This window comes from Lynx canadensis, chromosome C1 (genome assembly GCF_007474595.2).
Source record: "Lynx canadensis isolate LIC74 chromosome C1, mLynCan4.pri.v2, whole genome shotgun sequence".
NCBI lineage: Eukaryota > Metazoa > Chordata > Mammalia > Carnivora > Felidae > Lynx > Lynx canadensis.
The window spans coordinates 141,594,565-141,612,785 of NC_044310.1; the positions used below are offsets into that span (position 1 = coordinate 141,594,565).

At 39.7% G+C, this 18,221-nt stretch overlaps 1 protein-coding gene across 25 annotated transcripts in view; it reads right to left on the reverse strand.

The window, feature by feature from the left end:
- Nucleotides 1–18,221, reverse strand: part of NEB (nebulin) — a 219,632-nt gene that overhangs the window by 4,894 nt on the left and 196,517 nt on the right. For 9 of the 25 annotated variants that reach the window (XM_030325669.1, XM_030325689.1, XM_030325687.1 and 6 more), the window contains 18 exons: nt 16,647–16,751; nt 16,000–16,104; nt 15,251–15,343; nt 13,912–14,004; nt 11,667–11,759; nt 11,084–11,176; nt 10,010–10,102; nt 8,213–8,305; nt 7,163–7,255; nt 6,510–6,602; nt 5,861–5,953; nt 4,019–4,111; nt 3,627–3,719; nt 3,206–3,298; nt 2,052–2,159; nt 1,762–1,945; nt 1,366–1,458; nt 304–468 (listed from right to left, as the gene is read on the reverse strand). In XM_030325669.1, coding sequence (XP_030181529.1) covers nt 304–468; nt 1,366–1,458; nt 1,762–1,945; nt 2,052–2,159; nt 3,206–3,298; nt 3,627–3,719; nt 4,019–4,111; nt 5,861–5,953; nt 6,510–6,602; nt 7,163–7,255; nt 8,213–8,305; nt 10,010–10,102; nt 11,084–11,176; nt 11,667–11,759; nt 13,912–14,004; nt 15,251–15,343; nt 16,000–16,104; nt 16,647–16,751 — 1,876 coding nt within the window. The remainder of the gene's footprint in view (nt 1–303; nt 469–1,365; nt 1,459–1,761; nt 1,946–2,051; nt 2,160–3,205; nt 3,299–3,626; nt 3,720–4,018; nt 4,112–5,860; nt 5,954–6,509; nt 6,603–7,162; nt 7,256–8,212; nt 8,306–10,009; nt 10,103–11,083; nt 11,177–11,666; nt 11,760–13,911; nt 14,005–15,250; nt 15,344–15,999; nt 16,105–16,646; nt 16,752–18,221) is intronic. The other 16 variants (XM_030325674.1, XM_030325673.1, XM_030325671.1 and 13 more) reach the window with 16 other exon arrangements.

The window sequence follows — 18,221 nt, forward strand, 5'->3', positions numbered from 1 at the left end:
GAAAGTAGTTTACGAGAAGAAATGGTGGCTAGACGTCATTTAATCAGTGTCAAACAGTGGAGCAGGGTTCTCTTTTCCCCTAACTTAAAAAGAACGATTTCCAAGAAAGGAGGCTCTCATAAAAGTTAATGAATGAAACATCTGGTTTCATGTGCTTCTCCACAGTTCTAGGCTTTTCTCATCATTAGAAATGATTTTTAAAAATCCAGATTTAAAAAAAAATTTTTAACTGAAAGCATCTGCCCTAGTAACCCAGTCAGCGGGCGGGCCGCGACTGTCCAGGGCAGGGCCACCCACTTGTACCTGTGGAGGTGGCCGAGAAGAAGACGCCGCCGTCGCTGTAGGTGGAGAGGCGCTGGTCGGCCGCTTCCGAGTGCTCTGACTTGTCCTCGCCGCCGCCGCTGACGCCGCTGACGCTCAGCGCGCTGGCCGACCGCGACTGCTCCCGGCTCCGGCGCTGCGCTTGCGCTGGGGGGCGGGGGAGCAGGCGTGAAACTTACGCGGTAGCAAAGCCTGACTGTAGTGAATCTTAGTTCGGTGGGGTGGGGGATTTGCGAAGCGTGGTTTTCGGTAGACTACCACGGATTAAATCCTCGAAACCCTTGTACATCATGTGGTTGTCATCCTCATTTTCCACATGACAGCTGAAGTGACTTACCAAAGGGCGCGTGGCTGCTAAACGGTACAGCCACGCTTCAAATCTCAGCCTGTCCTGGCCCACAACCCCTTCCCTGCACCCTGTCCGTTTTCCTGGCTCATCAAAATTCACAAACTCCACATTAAACTCCTCCAGAAAGCTCTCCCTCACTTCCAAATTAATTTAGGTCCCTTTCTCTGAGTTCCTACAATTTGTGTGCAGACCTTTAAAACTGCACGTGTCAGGGTGTAACCACTGATTTACTTGTCTCTCCATCAGGAGAATAGAGTGTAAATCCTTTAAGGACAAGCACTATGTATTATTCTACATTTTAACATGAACAGAAGACACAAAGGCATGTGGCCTGTCTTGTTAATAATCTTCCTGGATGACATAAGAATGTTCAGAAAGTTGCCAAACGTCAAATTCATTCTCTTCCCAGTGCCTATGTATTTTTTTCCATTATGTCTCCAATAGAAAGATGTACTACCTTTTTTTTTTCTTTAGAAACAAAATGATAATACTGGGGCCTAAGGAGATTTACATGGAGGCAGTGAGGCAATCTTTCCCTGATATAAATTTTCGTAGAAAATGATGTTGTCCCACCGGTCAGGGAGGTGTTTCTCTGCAGAATGACAACTGAGAACACTGAAGACCCTTGAGTTTCCTTGAGGTCACCGATACTAGCCCACTAAATGGTGACATTTATGTCATAAGCTATAACATACCATTAATCATGTGTAAGCTTCGTGATTGTATATTGTCTTCTGCTGGATCATAGTCAAAAACTGAGCCCGGATTAGTACGCCAGACACGTAAACCTAAGATTGAGCAAAATTAAGGATCAGAACAGATGTTTTTGGATGACTCCTGGTATCTTGGAAAGCAAAGCATGAGCTTAATTAACCACAGGACCACTAACACCAATTTAGCTTAGTTCTCAGAGGAGAACAAAGCAGAAGAAAGAAGGGAGATCAGCTTTGCAAGCCGTGAAATCAGTTTTCTTTTACAACTAGTGAAAACAGACTGAGGTCCCTTTATCCTTTGCCTTCCTATGGGTAATTCCACTCCTGTTCTTCTACCCCCTCAGTTTAGAGTTGATTTTCCTTGTAGGCCTCATATACCTGTAATAGTCTCCTGATCCTGGTCATTCCGTTTTTGTTCCATTTCTACCACTTTTCTCTGAATACCTCGGTAGTTAATGTCACTGAAGTCCTGTGTGTTCTTCTTTACTCGTTCAGTGATAGGGTCCGTCACCACTGGTGTGAAGCAACCCTTGTGTTTCTCAAAGTCTTCATGATATTTCACCTGAAATTTCATTAATTCACTTTGTAAAAATATGACGGTGTGATCATTTCCTTTTCCACCTGATCCAGCAGGCTGGCCCGTCAATCCTGAAGAATCCCAGACTCACCGTTGAGATGTGACGTTGGGTCTCCCGCACCCGTCTCATCTCTGGAGTGTCTAGGACATAGGCAGCTTTGCCTTGTATTTGTTTCCGGAAGCTATCAGAATAAAGAACCTGGTAGAGGAGAGACCATGAATTAAGTCCAGGTCATGGTACTGTTCTAATTCTGAAGTCTCAAAACTTTTCCAGCACATGGAGATAAAAGTAGCTGGGAAGGGAAGCTTGAATCAACTGAAAAGACCCAGTGATACCCTTGACTAACGGCTGAACAGATTAGCATGAGGACAAATAGGCAGGGCTCTCATCAGGAGAGAAAGGACAAGTTTTGTCTTTGAAAATGCAACTCTGATTTTCAAGGGAGACCGAGCACAGAATTTCAAAGAGGATCGGAAGAATTGGGTCTCTTGGATTTGTTGGGAATTGCAGCACCAGCAGACTGGATGGTATTTGGCACTAGGTGTGATTCTGACATTGAAAACAACTATCCTTTTAATTTTTTAAAAGTTGAATTAATGTATTATTTAATCTCTACCCCCAACACGGGGCTCGAGCTCATGACCCTGAGATCAAGAGTTGCATGCTCTTCTGACTGAGCCAACCAGGTGCCCCTAAACAACTGTCCTTCCAAACAAGTGATCATTTTCACAGGTTTATGTCCAGATTTCATAAACCCGTATGTTAACACAGAAATCAAGGTCCTCCAGACATGAAAAACCCAAAATACCAAAGCCAAAGAAGGCATCCACCTCAGAGTATTACCTGTTTCATAGAATACCTTAAAAATAAAGGAGAGCAGAAGATTGAGGCTGTTAGGAAGTCAATTTGTTACAGTTGGTTATGTAAGACTACCTAGTTGGTTATATAAGACTACCTTGGAGTAAAATAAAGGTAAGAGAAAACATTGGCAATTAACTTGTTATTTCTTAGTATGATCATTTGGAATTTAAAAGCACAGTTGTGTTAATTTTAATGTAAATTTTCAGTTGAATGAGAAGGTGCACATTTTTATGGTGTTAAAAATGTTATTTTCCAAGATGTTGCATTTCTTTTTTTTCATTTTAGTGTGCTTTCCAAGTGAATGAGAAAGGCGTGTTTCTATGATGTTAAAATGTTATTTTCCAAGTTGTTGCACTACTCCTGTGTTTAATCCTAGACAATACCGAGCTAATGTTTTCTTGGTTGCGCTTAGCTCGCTCCATCTCTGGAGTAACAGGTGTCGGAGTTGCTTTTCTCATATTCTCTTTGTATAATACCTAGAGGAGCCAAGAGAGCATCCAGACATCAGAAAGCAGAAAACCAGTTCTGAAAACCATCATCTAGCTTGTGTTACGGCTCAATTATATCACACTCTATAAGAAACGCATCAGGGAGATAAAGCCATTAAAATGTTATTGTATAAAGCCAGAGAAGAAGAAAGAATTAAATCAGTTTGAGCTGGAGGGGTTGGTTGGTTGTTTTTAAGTGGGTAAAGATGAACTTAAAACAAAAGTTCTGGGAAAAATGTGAGGTAAATTAGTGATATAACCATGATTGCCAGGCTTATTAAAAGGGTAACGATTTCTTTTTTCCTCTCCAAAATACCGAGCTAAAGTTTTCTTGATTGCGTTTGACTCTTTCCATCTCAGGAGTAAAGGGTGTAGGGGTCGCTTTCCCCAGGTTCTCTTTGTATAACACCTGTGAGATACAAAGTTGGACCCGAAAATCACCAAGAGGCAATATTCAGGCTATTAAATATAATGCGATTTGGGGAAGAAAACTCCAGGTTTAATCTACTACGTTAGTGAGAACGGCTCTCGAGAAGAAAGCTTAAAAAAAATAGTTAATGGCAATAATACATGTAGTAGGTCATTTACAGGAGATTCTAAAAAAACTGGCATTTTGCTGGTTTTTAACCTGGGATGGAGTTAGGAGCAGGCCAAACTGCAGGGGTTACTTTGCAAAGTTAAAAGCACTTTCGTTTCTCAAGACAATACCGAGCTAATGTTCTCTTGATTGCGTTTGACTCTCTGCATCTCTGGCGTGACAGGGGTTGGGGTGGCTTTCCCCACATTTTCTTTGTACAAAACCTACGTGGGTCCAATGGATCCAAAAAGCCAAAAAGAAAAAAAAAAGTTACAGTTACCAAAAGATTAAACGGAATAGATAATTTGTTATGAGGTTCAGGGTGTCAAACCATTTAGGCAACAAGGTTAGGCGGAAAGAGGTATGTTTCCAAAGGAAGCTGAGTATAGTTACAGCCAGACACACATTTCCAGGGTAGGCCCCTGCCCTGACATCCTGGCAGACCACCTGACAGAACTGCAGTGTGCCCCAAAAAGGATGAAAGACAGCCTTCATTTTCCTACTAGTCTATGAATTTCAAGCACCAGACAGATCATCTAGAAAGGACTGTAGGGGAATGTGCTTGAGTGACACCGAGAAGGCGGGGCCGGTCCCTACACAGGAGTGGGCGACTGCATGGTTGGTTGTGCAGCAACTCTGTATATAGACACATCCATACAATCCTGGGCCCACAAACAAGGATTTCTCCTACTCTTTTGTTCCCTGCTGTCATCCGTGCTCTGTCTCCTACTTTAGTTCACCAGCAAACTTCTCAGTAAGGAAAAATGTTCTCAGCGATTACATCATTAGCATCACCATAAATCCTTTACCTCAGTGTCTCCCTTCAGTGTCATTCATGGGGAATGGGTTTGGGAAATGATGTTCAAGAGAAGGAATTCTGTTCAAGTAATGGTTCTCAAAGTGGGGTTCCTGAATAGCAAGCTCAGCATCGCCTGAGCGCTTTGCTAGAATTGCAAATTTGCTGGCCTCACACCAGACCCAGAAAATGAGAAACTGTGGGGACAGGGCCCTACAATCTGATGTAACAAGTGCCCCGGGTGATTCTGATGCCCTGTGCTCAAGTACTGGAGAAACCCACACATAGCGCTGATGTGAGGGGTCGCAGGCTTCTTCCTTACACGAGCTAGTGTCCTCCCCATACGAATCCCAATCTCCGCTCCCCCACTCCACCAGTAATCACTAAACATATATAATATCACAGAGCACAGGCTTACAGGAAATGGTTTACTAAAGCTAACAGTTAAAGACCACGCTAAAGACAAAAAAAAAAAAAAATTAAAATTGGTAAAGCAAAAACAGTTCGAGTGACACTTTCCTTTTTAAGTAAATTGATAGTCATGTGCTGAAATCACTAGTGGATCTTAGTTTTTTCATTTCTATGAGCACAGTACCTCCAAACAATCACATGGGGATTTGAGATTGTTAGAACTCAGTTTTGTTGTTATCCAAGCAAACTAAAAGACAAGTGGTTGTTTTTTTTTTTAATATTTAAAAATATCCGATGGAATAGAAATGTCATTATCCTTGAAGAAGAGAATCAGGGGTTATTTCCCCAAGGTCTCTTTGTCTAAATCTGACAGGATAAATTAGAACCAAAAGTGATAGGTGCAAAAGCTGAAGAAGATCACAACTCCAATGTTCCAGAAAGAGCTCTCATACCTACCATGCCACCCCCCAAATTTCATGAGTGCATAAAACAAAGAGACCTTGAGGATAGTAGATAGAGAGTAAGTTTGGGGAGAGATGAGTGAAAGGATATTTTATTGGAAAATCTGTTACTTCCTGATATTAGAACTTTATGGATTAAAGCAATCTTGTTATTACAGGGTTAAAGCTAAGAGTAGCCTTCTAGGAAAGAAGGATACATGTGATAAACAAAATTCACAAAATTTAAGTTGTTTTTTAAAAGTAGGATTAATAAGTATTATTTTAAATCATTAAAGAAGTAGTTTTTGCTTTTCTTGCCAAAGTACCGAGCTAATATTTTCTTGATTGTGTTTGACTCTCTCCATCTCTGGAGTGACAGGTATAGGGGTTCCCTTGCCCATATTTTCTTTGTACAACACCTGTGTGATGAGAAAGCATCCAGAAAAAAAACAGCCGTCAGTAATATTTCATTGGTTTTAAGATTTTAAGGACGAGTTCAACTTCCTTGTTACCACATGACACAGGAGTTACAGGTTGACAATTTGCCACAAACTACTTTAATGGCAGCCAGTCTTGGGCTGGGGAAGAGGACTGTAGGGCAGCAAGGACCTCAGCTGCTGGGGAAAGGTTGTCAGTTATTCATGTTATTGTTCCATTTCTGTGAGCACACTGCCTCCCAATCACGTGGGGGTTTGAGATGGTTAGAACTCGGTTTTGTTGTTATCCAAGCAAATTAAAGACCAGTGGCTTAAACAAAAATATTTTAAAATATCAGATGGAATAGAAGTCAATTAACTAAAATTAAAAACTGAAGCCACAGTAACAAGGTAAAAATGCAAAAGTATGTCTTTTTGCTAAGTGAGGTATGTTAGAAACAAAGGAAGGGCAGTGGGTTTTTAAAAAGGAATAAATGTTAAATATCTATTTAATTATGAGGTTAAATGGCATCTTCTTTTCCCTTTCTTTCCAAAATACCGAGCTAAGGTTTTCTTGATTGTGTTTGACTCTCTCCATCTCTGGAGTGACAGGTATAGGGGTTCCCTTGCCCATATTTTCTTTGTACAACACCTGTGTGATGAGAAAGCATCCAGAAAAAACAGGCATCAGTAATATTTCATTGGTTTTTAAGATTCTTAAAGACAAGTTCAACTTCCTTGTTACCACATGACACAGGAGTTACAGGTTGACAATTTGCCACAAACTATTTTAATGGCAGCCATTCTTGGGCTGGGGAAGAGGACCGTAGGGCAGCAAGGACCTCAGCTGCTGGGGAAAGGTTGTCAGTTATTCCTGTTATTGTTCCATTTCTGTGAGCACACTGCCTCCCAATCACGTGGGGGTTTGAGATGGTTAGAACTCGGTTTTGTTGTTATCCAAGCAAACTAAAGACCAGTGTTTTTTTTTTTTAAATATTTTTTTAAATACCAGATGGAATAGAAGTCAATTAACTAAAATATAAAAAAAAATCCATAGTAGTAACATAAAAATGTAAAAGTATGTCTTTTTGCTAAGTGAGGTATATTAGAAACAAAGGAAGGGTAGTGGGTTTTAAAAAGGAATAAATGTTAAGTATCTATTTAATAATGAGGTTAAATGGCATCTTCTTTTTCCCTTTCTTTCCAAAATACCGAGCTAAGGTTTTCTTGATTGTGTTTGACTCTCTGCATCTCAGGGGTGATGGAGATTGGAATTCCAGTCCCCAGGTTCTCCTTGTATAGCACCTGTATGATAAGAAAGCATCCAGAACAAAAAGAGCAATCAACCACTTTCCCCCACTTGTGGAGAAGTGGGGAGTAGAAGGGCAAAGAGGAAGAGAATGAGTTAGAGGAAAGGAAACACCAGAAGCTTCTAGATCCAACCTGTACGAGCCTAGAGACATAAGTAAGGGAATGCAGGAAAGAGCAGCAAAAAGGAAGAGATAGGAAAGGAAAGTTTTGTTATTTTTGTTGTTTGAACAAATCCCCGTAGCACTGAGCAACAGAGTGCACCATGAAAGGGAAGGATTAGTGCCCCCAGTTTGTTATGAGGAAGAGAAAAAAAATTAAAAGGGTAAGAGACAAAAGGAGAACCCAGGAAGTTATTTTTGATTTGGAAATGTTATTAATAATCCACATAAGGGTATTTGGGTTTTAGAAACATTGTATATATGAAGATACCTACACAAACCTTCTTTTGTTGACTTTTCAAAAGAAGTCCAAGTATTTAATTTTTAGTTTGGGTGAACACATTGGGAGAATTACTTATTTTTAAAGCAAATGGAGAGCAATGACAAGATTCTAAAAAAGGAAACTTCAAAAAATCTGTACAAACACCAGTAGGGGCAGAGAAAGTTAGAACAGAAATGAGACCAACATTCTGATCTTTGCTAAATAAATTTTTATAAGCTTTACATTCAGATCAGATTTGCCAAAGCAGGATAAATGTGGGTGCTTAGACACTGAGAAGGTTATGTTTTTAAAGCCTGGGATAGAATACTGAACACTTTTTTGTTTTATAAGTCAAATGATTATATTAATACTTAACCAAAATGGGGAAATGAATTCATAGGAAATGGCAGCATTAAGTTGTGAACAAGACATGTCAAAGTTTTTATTGGGATAAGCTGATTAGATTAAAATTATAGCCATTAATTTTTGGTTTAAAAATAGTTAAAGGGATTTTTTTTTTCTTTTAAATACCGAACTAAAGTTTTCTTGATTGTGTTTGACTCTCTCCATCTCTGGAGTGATGGGAATTGGGATCCCTTTCCCGAGGTTTTCTTTATACAACACCTGTATGACACAAGAGAGCATCCAGAAAAAACAAAAGCAGTCAAAACAGCCCTTTCATCTGTCCTGTAGGGACCCTCGTACGAGACTACAGACACCAAACAGGAAAGACAAATTCACCAAGTCAACCTATCTCTTCAAATACAGATCTGGATGAGAACACGCTCCATATTTCCTTAGCTAACGTGCCAGTGTATTTGGTATTCAACTCAATATCAACTCATATTATACTGAATGTTTGTTCCTGTGTTGGGAATTAAGGAAAAAATTACAAATAATTTCATAAAGGCACTAAAGTGCTTAGTGTACAATAGAAAAATTATTTTTTAATTAGATTGACAAATACCTATTTTACCTACATAGAACATCTATTTTGCAGAATAATAGATATTTAAATCCCCAGGCCAAATTTATGCAATATAGCAAAATTGGTCTTTGTTGAGTAAATTCAAATTGTGGAGGTGGCCAAGTCAGAAAGGTAATGTTTTAATACATAGTACTATTTATTTCACACAGAATCTTGAAAGCTCTACGCACCACCGGACAATTTTGCCTAAATGCAACCTGTGTAAAAATGAACACAATGGTTATGTAGGAAAAAAAAATTGCCCAGTACTGTCAGGATCATTACGATCTCAGATATAAACAGTATACTTACTCTAACGTAGAAGAAAATAATTAAAATATAGTTTTGAAAATTAATGCAAACCTTAATTCTTCTAAAAGAAGAAATCATCATCATCATCATCATCATCATCATCATCCCCCCACAGGGAAAATAATGACTATAACATTCCAAAGGTAACATTAATTTACATTGACAATTTAACAAAATCGAAAGGTTGTTAGTGAATAGTAATTAAAAACAAAGGAAAACAAAACCAAAAGACACTGGGACCAAAGAAAGTTACTGATCTAATTATGTGGAAGAATAAAACTTTCTGAAAATATTTGACAATAAAAGCCACTTTGGATCAAACCTGCTCCCCCCAAAAAAAACTCCAGCTAAATTTTCCTGTTGACATTTGATTTTCTATCTCAGGCATAAGTGACTGTTAGGATCCTTATATAGCAGTTTCACAGACTATTACGGAATTTTTCAATAGCATTAATACAAGAAAAAATAACATTAAACATACATTTATGATTTGATTTGTATATTAAAAAAAATCAGAAGGTCTGGATCTGTATTCATGGAATAGCTTGTTCAGCACAAGTATCAAGATAAGATTGCTTTGGGTTCCAACACTGAGCTACTTTCTTTTTCTGTCCTGTGTTTATCCAGATAGGATCTAGGTTAAAGTAACCACTGCTCCCAAGCCAGAGCCACTAGTTCTGCATGTGGTCTCAAGTCCTATGTCTAGGACTTCTGCTAACCCAGAAGCATCAAATAACAAGAGTTCTGAGTAAATAAGAGCTATGGTGTTTGGGTTTTTTGGATATCAAGGAACTTCAAAAGTCCCAGCGGCAACATAAAAGTTGAAAAAAGAAGGAAAGGAACCAATTAAAAGTTTTAAGGGACTATTATAGAAGGTATAAAATGTTAGAATCAAATGGTAAGTAAAAGACGTGAAAACAGGATCCAATTGATGATATTAAAAAATGTTAAACTCATTATTTTAAAGGGACTAATAGTGAGAAGTTTGTTTTATAGAAAGTTGTTATTATTTTTAAAATATGGAATTAAAGGAGCTTTCTCCTGAATACCGAGCTAAAGTTTTCTTGATTGCGTTTGACTCGCTCCATCTCAGGAGTGACAGGAAGGGGGGTCCCCTTGCTCAAGTTCTCTTTGTACAAAATCTGTGTGCACAAAACCAACAATCACATCAGCATGGACCCATCTTTCAGGTAATTAACCTTCAAACTAGTCTCTAAAAGTATTTTTGTTTATTTTCATAATGGCATGAAATAGGCCTGACCAACTTTAAGAAATAGAACCAATCACTTTGACATTTCGTCACACACAGTAGGATGTCTGTCTCTAAGTGGCATTAATAGAGACACAGCTGCCAGGCTGCAGGCAGGAGTCACTAATATAGGTCTTCTCTCAAAGACAGAGGTATTAGGCCTGATCAAATAGTGTTCAAGTTCATTGAAATTAATATCCATAATGAGTTGTTGGTAATGCTAAAATAGGGAACAAGAGAGAGAGAGAGGTTGGGGGAATAAAATAAATATTAATAAGTATTAGAAGCTAAATAAACATTAGCTTTCAATAGTCCTTAAGCTATTCCAAAGTAAACCTCATTTATATCTGATGTGGTACACAAAGTAACTGAGCCACATTTCTGAGTTACTGTAAATTGTTCTGTCGTCTCATGAATGGAAATATTAAGAGTCACATTCTTCTACAAAAGGCTACAAACACAAAAAAATAACATCAAACAGAGCCAGAATAAGCACAAATAAAATTCTAATTAACACTGACCTTTTGAAAGGATGTTAGATTTTTACTTTTGACTTATGCCACAACAGTTAGAAACACTTATTGTTATTAAAGGAGGATTTGAGAGGGGAAAAACACAGAACACTGAATATTATGGGTTTTTAAGGAAGTGACCAATAGTTATGTTTTAGGGAAAACAGTTAAAAATTTCACACCAGAACTCAAGAAACTACTAAATTAGATTTGGGTTGAAAACTGAGGTAATATTTGGTATCATTATTTTCATTATATGAATTTAGTAATTTTACAGGGAGAAAAATCATATGTTTGTAATGTGTTAAAAATATTATTTTAAATAAGAATTAAGGGATTTTATTTATGCCCCTAAGAAATACCGAGCTAAAGTTCTCTTGATTGCGTTTGACTCTCTCCATCTCTGGAGTGATAGGTGTTGGGGTTCCTTTCCCCAGATTTTCTTTGTACAAAACCTGTGAGATACAAGAAAGCACCCAAAAGACATTCAAAACAGGCACAAAGATTAAGGAAGGGAGAAAATCAGGGGCAGGGAGTTGGTGTGAAGAGGGAATCTTTCGGTGAGTAATTAATTTAGTAAGGATAATGCTTTTCCTTTTTCTTCACCACTTTAATGATGAAGTCTACCATGCTAATTCTGGGGATGAAACAGTACATTGGTTATAGGAAATGAGTATAATGATGAGGGATCTGGTGTTAATTCTCCATACAGTAATTCAGACCTAAGTATCCACACTTGTCAGTCGCTAAAAATGTTAAAGTACCATCAGAAAAGTGAGTCACTATGTTTAAGTCCAGATGGTTTTGGTCAGGTAATAACACGCACACGCACACACAGGATTGTTAAGATGTTACTTTAAAAAAAAAAAAAAAAGGATAATGGGTTATTCTTGTAAATTTTTAAATGGGGAAATAGAGTTTCTTATTTGATATATTTGTAAATACCGAGCTAAAGTTCTCTTGATTGCGTTTGACTCTCTCAATCTCTGGAGTGACAGGGGTTGGAATGCCTGTTCCCAGGTTTTCTTTGTACATAACCTGTAGGAGATAATTAGCCAAAAAGGTAAAATGACCATGAATCCTTTAGATTATAGCCACATGTGTGGGCTGTGTGGTGGAAACCCCTAAAAATAATCTGCTTTCAGATAAGACACTCAAGGGATAAGCAAAAGAAACTCCACAAAATTTTATGTTCCCTCTTCAAAAGTAGTAATTTTACTACCTTGAAGACTACTTTACACACAAATGTGTAATTCAGTACACATTTTCTATAGTCAACACTTAATACAGTCCTAAAATTCATTAAAAACTGGTAATAAATTCAACAATGAGAAAAATCTAACCATTTCATGACATTTAGTATCAGTAGGTCCACAGTAGATTTGTACTTAATACATAGGTTATGTGGTTTAAAATCTTATAATCATGTGACACACTATTCTTTCAGGTTTATTGAGAATTTTGTTTTGTGTTTTCTACTGAAAATTCCTAGGCGGCACCTAGTCTGTAGGTGCCCTTAATATGACAAGATTTAAACAGTGTGTTTTTCAGAAATTCTTCCCTGGAAATTCCTACTGATGACTGTTGGATCATGTAAATTACTAGTTTTCAAACTGAGGGATGTCCCTATTTTTTAGGGGTCATATCAAAGGTCTGTAAATTTTAATGAAAAGAGTAAGGAACTTCTTGAGCCTCTGGCCTCCTTCTTTACCTTCTTCCCTCTTGATTAATGTTAAGAATTGTCAGCCTAAAGAAATGAATGAATTCTTTTTAAATAAATAGATCCTATGGTGTAGCTGAGCATGGGTGGGGTCAACATGAACAACGTGGGAGTTTGTGTCACAGATTAATTCTGAAAATACTGACAGACTAGTGGTGATATCTTTGTTTTGCTGAGAAACTTTTAGGGATCTTTAAAAATCTACCGTGTTAGACAAACTTGTGTCTCTTTACCCAGCAAGGCAGCAGACCTGGTCATGGACAACAGAACAAAACGTAACCAGAGAAAGACAGGAAGTTGTAATCAAAAGTGACTAAAGGAGTTTTCTTCAACTGGTGGCCACAAAAATCTGGATTGAAATTTGTACCATAAGGAAGCCAGAGTATAAGCAAAGAGTGAAAAGGGAGTGAGATCTAAATAGTATGAGCAGTTTGCAAGAGATATCAAGGGTCTCCTAATGGCAATGAGAGTTCAGTCCTCCAGAGACCAGCAGAACCTATAAGACCAAGGTCGTCACCTTTTATTGGCCATCAACTATTTCCCAAGCTCCACAGTGTCTCTTGCTAGTAGCCAGCTTTTGCTTAGAATCTGCTTACAGATGGGAAAGCTGAGGGAGTGAGCGTTTGTGCACGCGTGTGTACGTGCACACAGTGTTGGGAGGTGGGGAGGAGAGGCTAGGCTAGCCTGATAGAGGTCAGGAGAAACATATGCTTAACCTGATTATTTCAGGTGTGAGGGACCACCCCCATCCCTCACACCCTTCCCCCACAGATAGACACTATGCACAGGTGCCTGAAATTCCTATACAGAACATGCTTACTATATGTCATTGTGGGTAGATAAATGACAGCTGGCACCTTAGAGACACAATGCATTTGCAAGACAGCAGACGATACAGGGCAAGAGATCTTGAAAGGGAGAGGAGAAGGCTGCATAGACTTCACAAGTCTACCTAGAGTTTTCCTGGATGGGGGAGAATAACCTGAGGTGCATACTCACGCAAAGATATATATAAGAGGAACACAAAATCTTATATATATAATTTTATATATATATATTTTTATATTTTATATATTTATATATAAATATATATTTATATATATTTTATATAAAATTATGTATAATTTTATATATATAATACAATATATATGCAATTATATATATGTAATATTTTGTATTTTTATATTGATATCTTTTAACTCACTTGAAATCATTCTGATAATCTTATTACTGCTGGCACTTTTTACTTTAGAAACTGCAGGCATGATGATTAATCAAGAAGCCAAGTCCCTTCTGCTCCTTAATTATGTGAAGACAGAAGTTTCTTATCTAGGATGGAGGGAGGGAAATTCACACCCTCCTCAAGGCACGGGAAGCCCTTAGTAGGAGGAAGAAGGGATGACAGAAAGGTAGGTAGCTATTGGGAGGTGGCTGGTTGCACAAATGCATGCCCAACACACGGGCCATTACCGAGCTAATATGCTTCTGTGTCTCCTTGACACGTTTTACTTCAGGCAGGTCAGGGATTGGCGTTCCTTGTCCAATGGTTTCCTTATACTTCACCTGCAGATATAAAAATGGGAACATGTGATTGTGTTTGGTTAGTAGCTCCGCAGTTTGTAAAGTCACAATTTAAATAATACAAACTCTACACTTAGTGTGAACGGGGCCCCAATCTGATGCTGGGTCGGAGAACAATTATGGACAAGGACACTTGATCTCTTTCCTATCAATTAAGGGTGGGGTGAAGGAGGAGTCCATACTTAGACTGTAGCCCCTCATCTTTCCGTGCACTCCGATGTTCTTATGCCCAATAGTTCATTTGGCCAGGACAGATATATTCACATGTATGTATCTAGGAAGGTTGATTTTTTGACTTTAACATATTCTATTTTCTTACAAATGACAAACAGTCTCTCCTACACCAAACTTTAGTCAGGGTCCTCTGAATCCTCTTTCCAATCAGGCCTCAACTTTTGGACTTCCAAGTCTGTCTTTGTATTTGCCCAAATTTAGCAAGAATCCTTTAGCCAGAATCCCCCTACCCTTGGTATCTCATCACTCTTGTTATCTGACCAAATTCCTTAGCCCACCAGGCAAAGTCTGGTCCCCCTGGCCTGCTGCCAGCAAGAATCTGGTTAGGTAGGTTCAGCCAGAACCCTCCCTACCCCTGACGTTTTCTCTAAGTTTCTGTCCTCCCTCTGCCTCCTTACCCCCCTGCCCTGCTCCCACCCCCAAATATAAATCCTTTTCTTTAAAAAAAAAAAAAAAATTAATGTTTATTTAGTTTTGAGACAGAGAGAGACAGAGCACGAGCAGGGGAGGGGCAGAGAGGAGACACAGAATTCGAAGCAGGCTCCAGGTTCTGAGCTATCAGCACAGAATCTGACGCGAGGCTCGAACTCGTCAACCGCCAGATCATAACCGGAGCCAAAGTTGGGCGTTCAACCGACTGAGCCACCCAGGTGCCCCATAAATTCTTAGCTTTCCTTGCAGTGTTTGAAATTGAGCCCAGTTCTATACTCCGATCTCTTTCTCCTATTTTAACAGTCCAGACTAAAATCTGTTTTTACGTCTTGAACCAGCATCTAGCTCTGGTTTGCTCTGATACCAGCCTCTCCATCTCCTACGCATAACCTCCCCTCATGACACCTGCTCAGCACCGCACTGACTGTGCGACGGTGCTCAGCACAGGCACCCATTCCAGCAGCTCCTGGCGACAAAGGTTCTGAGGGCAGCTCAGCCCTCAAAGTAAATTATCAAAGGGAGGCAGAAGACACTGCAGGTGAGTTCACGGAGGCGTCCTTACCGAGCTAATGTGGTCCTGTGTTTGCTTCACTCTCATCATCTCAGGGGTCTTCCCGATTGCCGTTCCCGGAGAGACATCCTCTTTATATAAAACCTGGCCATTCACAATCAGGACAATGTTACACAGAGGAAAAGAAAGCCCAGCGATTCCTGGAGGAAGACTAGGAAACATGGCTTCTGTGAAAACAAAAGACCCTAGAGAATGTCCTTAGCAAGGTACCGGAGTATCTGACGATCTGACATCTGCATCAGCATCAGTAACTCCTACCATATATACAACACGGATAACTTTCCAGATCTTGAGGGCTCTTTTAAGATTACCGTACTGTATTAACACAGGATGAGAAAAACCAGAAAAATGTTGATTTAAAGAAAACCCTCCCATATGAAACACAAAATCCGTTAAAGAAGTGTGAAGTCAGTTATTCTGGGGAAGGAGAACAAAAGAAATCACAATGTCAAAAAGAAATCTATCTTCATGGAACAAGACAACACGTGTTACTCCTCTGGGATTAAAAAAATTAGGAAGAAAGAAAAGTTACTGTGTTAGCAGATTTAAGTTGTTATTTCAAATGGTCCCCGGCATGATGTTTTTAGAGCAAAGTATGGGAAATTCGATCAAATAACCGCTGGTATTAACTGGGGAGGTTAGATGTTAATTGTCTGAATCAACAAGAGGCTAGCATATTTCTACAGAGGAGAATGGAATTATTCGGTTAGCATTAAATGGAAAATAAATAGTAAATATACCGAGCTGAAATTCTTTTGATTTTCTTTAACACGCAGTATTTCTGGCGTGTCTTGAACAACTGTAATTTTTCCTTTACTGTTTTTAAGGTCACACTGGTATTGGAGCTATGAAGAAAGAGTAAACATCTTGTTAAGATCTCAACATCTTAAAATATATTTTAAATTGTCTATATTGTGTAAAGGAAGTTAAAATCCAAATTAAAAAAAATATGTATGCCACAATAATCATGGTCCGATAGCCAAAGGGAAATTCTTTAATAAGAATTTTATATAAAAAAATTTTAAAGACGCTAAAATTTGTAAAGTATCAAATTAAGTTTCTTAAAAATGCATCCCTTCCTGAATCGATTTTGAAAAAGACCAATGTCAGCACGAATGGAAGATGGAGACAGTTCACATGCAGTGGCAAGAAGCTACTAACACAGTAGCAGGTGGGTCTTTCACGTTATGATTTGGTACTGAAATATCAGGTAATCCCGGAGCAGAATGGAGCACACAGTTCCTGGGCCACTGGTGGGAGTTGTAAAGGGCCACCGCACAGCCCCACTGCAGGGGGATGGCCCAAGTGTGTAGGCCCAGAGGCATCCACAGTGCCGGCCTTATCCCAGGGATCAGTGGGCTGGGTCTTAGATTCAATAAAAACTTACAAGGCTGAAGTTCTTTTGGTTCTCCCGGACTCTCTGCATCTCTGGAGTGTCCAAAACAGTCTCATAATAGGACATGCACTTCTCTGCATCTTCCTTGTACTTTTTCTGAGAATAGATTCCAAGAAATAAGGATGGAGAACACCACAGGAATATGGGCCAATGGGACCTAAAACTGCCCTTCCTGCTCAGTCAGCAGAAGGAAAGTCCTTTGTAGGTTTTTGACTGTTCCTGGATATTAGGTTGTTCTAAAGCACGGCCCTCTCTGGTCAGTGAGTGCCATGCCTTTTCTTTCTGGGAGAGCTGAGGCTGGGCATCCAGTAAGACCCACTGTCACGGCAAAGATGGCAGAAGGAGGCCCTCACTGGCTGGCCCACCGAGGAAGGGGACAACAGGCTCCTGGCAATGGGGTGCCTACTGTGAACTGGATAGGAAACCAGCCAGGAGCCGGACTTCCACAGGCAGGGAGAGAAAAGCAGGAGGGTTAGGAGCCATCAACAGGCCTCTGTAAAGCTGGCCTTAGCTGGTGACAAGGAGATTTTTGCTGAGCTGATGTGTGGCTGGGGTTCCTGGCCACAGGATGCACCAGGCAGGCAGGACCAGCAGGGACTTCCAGAATGTGGCTCTGATGCTGCAGCACTGGGGGCTCTGCTAAACAGCATTACGACCAACTGACTGGCCAAGGCTCTGAGCTGGCCTTCACCTCTCTCAGGCTTTCCTGCCCCTGCCGAGCCTTTGGTTGGACACTGTGCCCACAGGTCTGCTCTTCTGCCAGATACCTATACAGTCAGTCCCTGCAACAGAACTGACTCACTTTGGTTAATCTTTGCAGCAGAACACATACTCTGCCTGAGAACCAGATTTTTCTTTTATTGCTTGTCACTAAGTCCTTTCACTTTTCTCTCCAGCTTTGTTTAGCTCCAGTTTCTCCCACTTTTCAGGGAAGTTTGGGTGTGGCAGAAAGGCTAGCTACTTTTGCAAGGGGATAAAACTATTCTTTGTACAGCTCTCTCGTCTAACTTGTACTACACACTCATTATGAATTACATTTATATGTTGAAAGATTTGATCTCAAAGATGATAGCTGTTTCAGTCAATAAGAGATTTCAGTTTAGATTTTTAACAGGAAGCCAGTTAAAACAAAGATTTCTGGAAGGAAAGAACAGTTCATCACATTCCCAGTTCAGGAAAAAGTAACCTGAATGAATTTTCTTAGTTATGCAAATGTAAGGCAAAGAGTTTTCTTTCTCCTGGGAAAGGGGTAAGACCAGTCCTTCTTTTTTCTTTTCTTTTTTTAACGTGTATTCATTTTTGAGAGTTAGAGTGCCAGCAAGTAGGGGAGGGGCAGAGAGAGAGGGAGATACAGAATCCAAAGCAGGCTCCAGGTTCTGAGCTGTCAACACAGAGCCGGATGTGGGTCTCGAACCCACGAACCGTGAGATCATGACCTAAGCCGAGGTCGGGCACTCAACCGACTGAGCCACCCAGGTGCCCTTTTCTTTTCCTCTTATTTTCTTAACATTGAGCAAAAGCTGCCTTAGCTGCTTGGCCAAGCTAGTGATGGTCACTAAGAGGGGT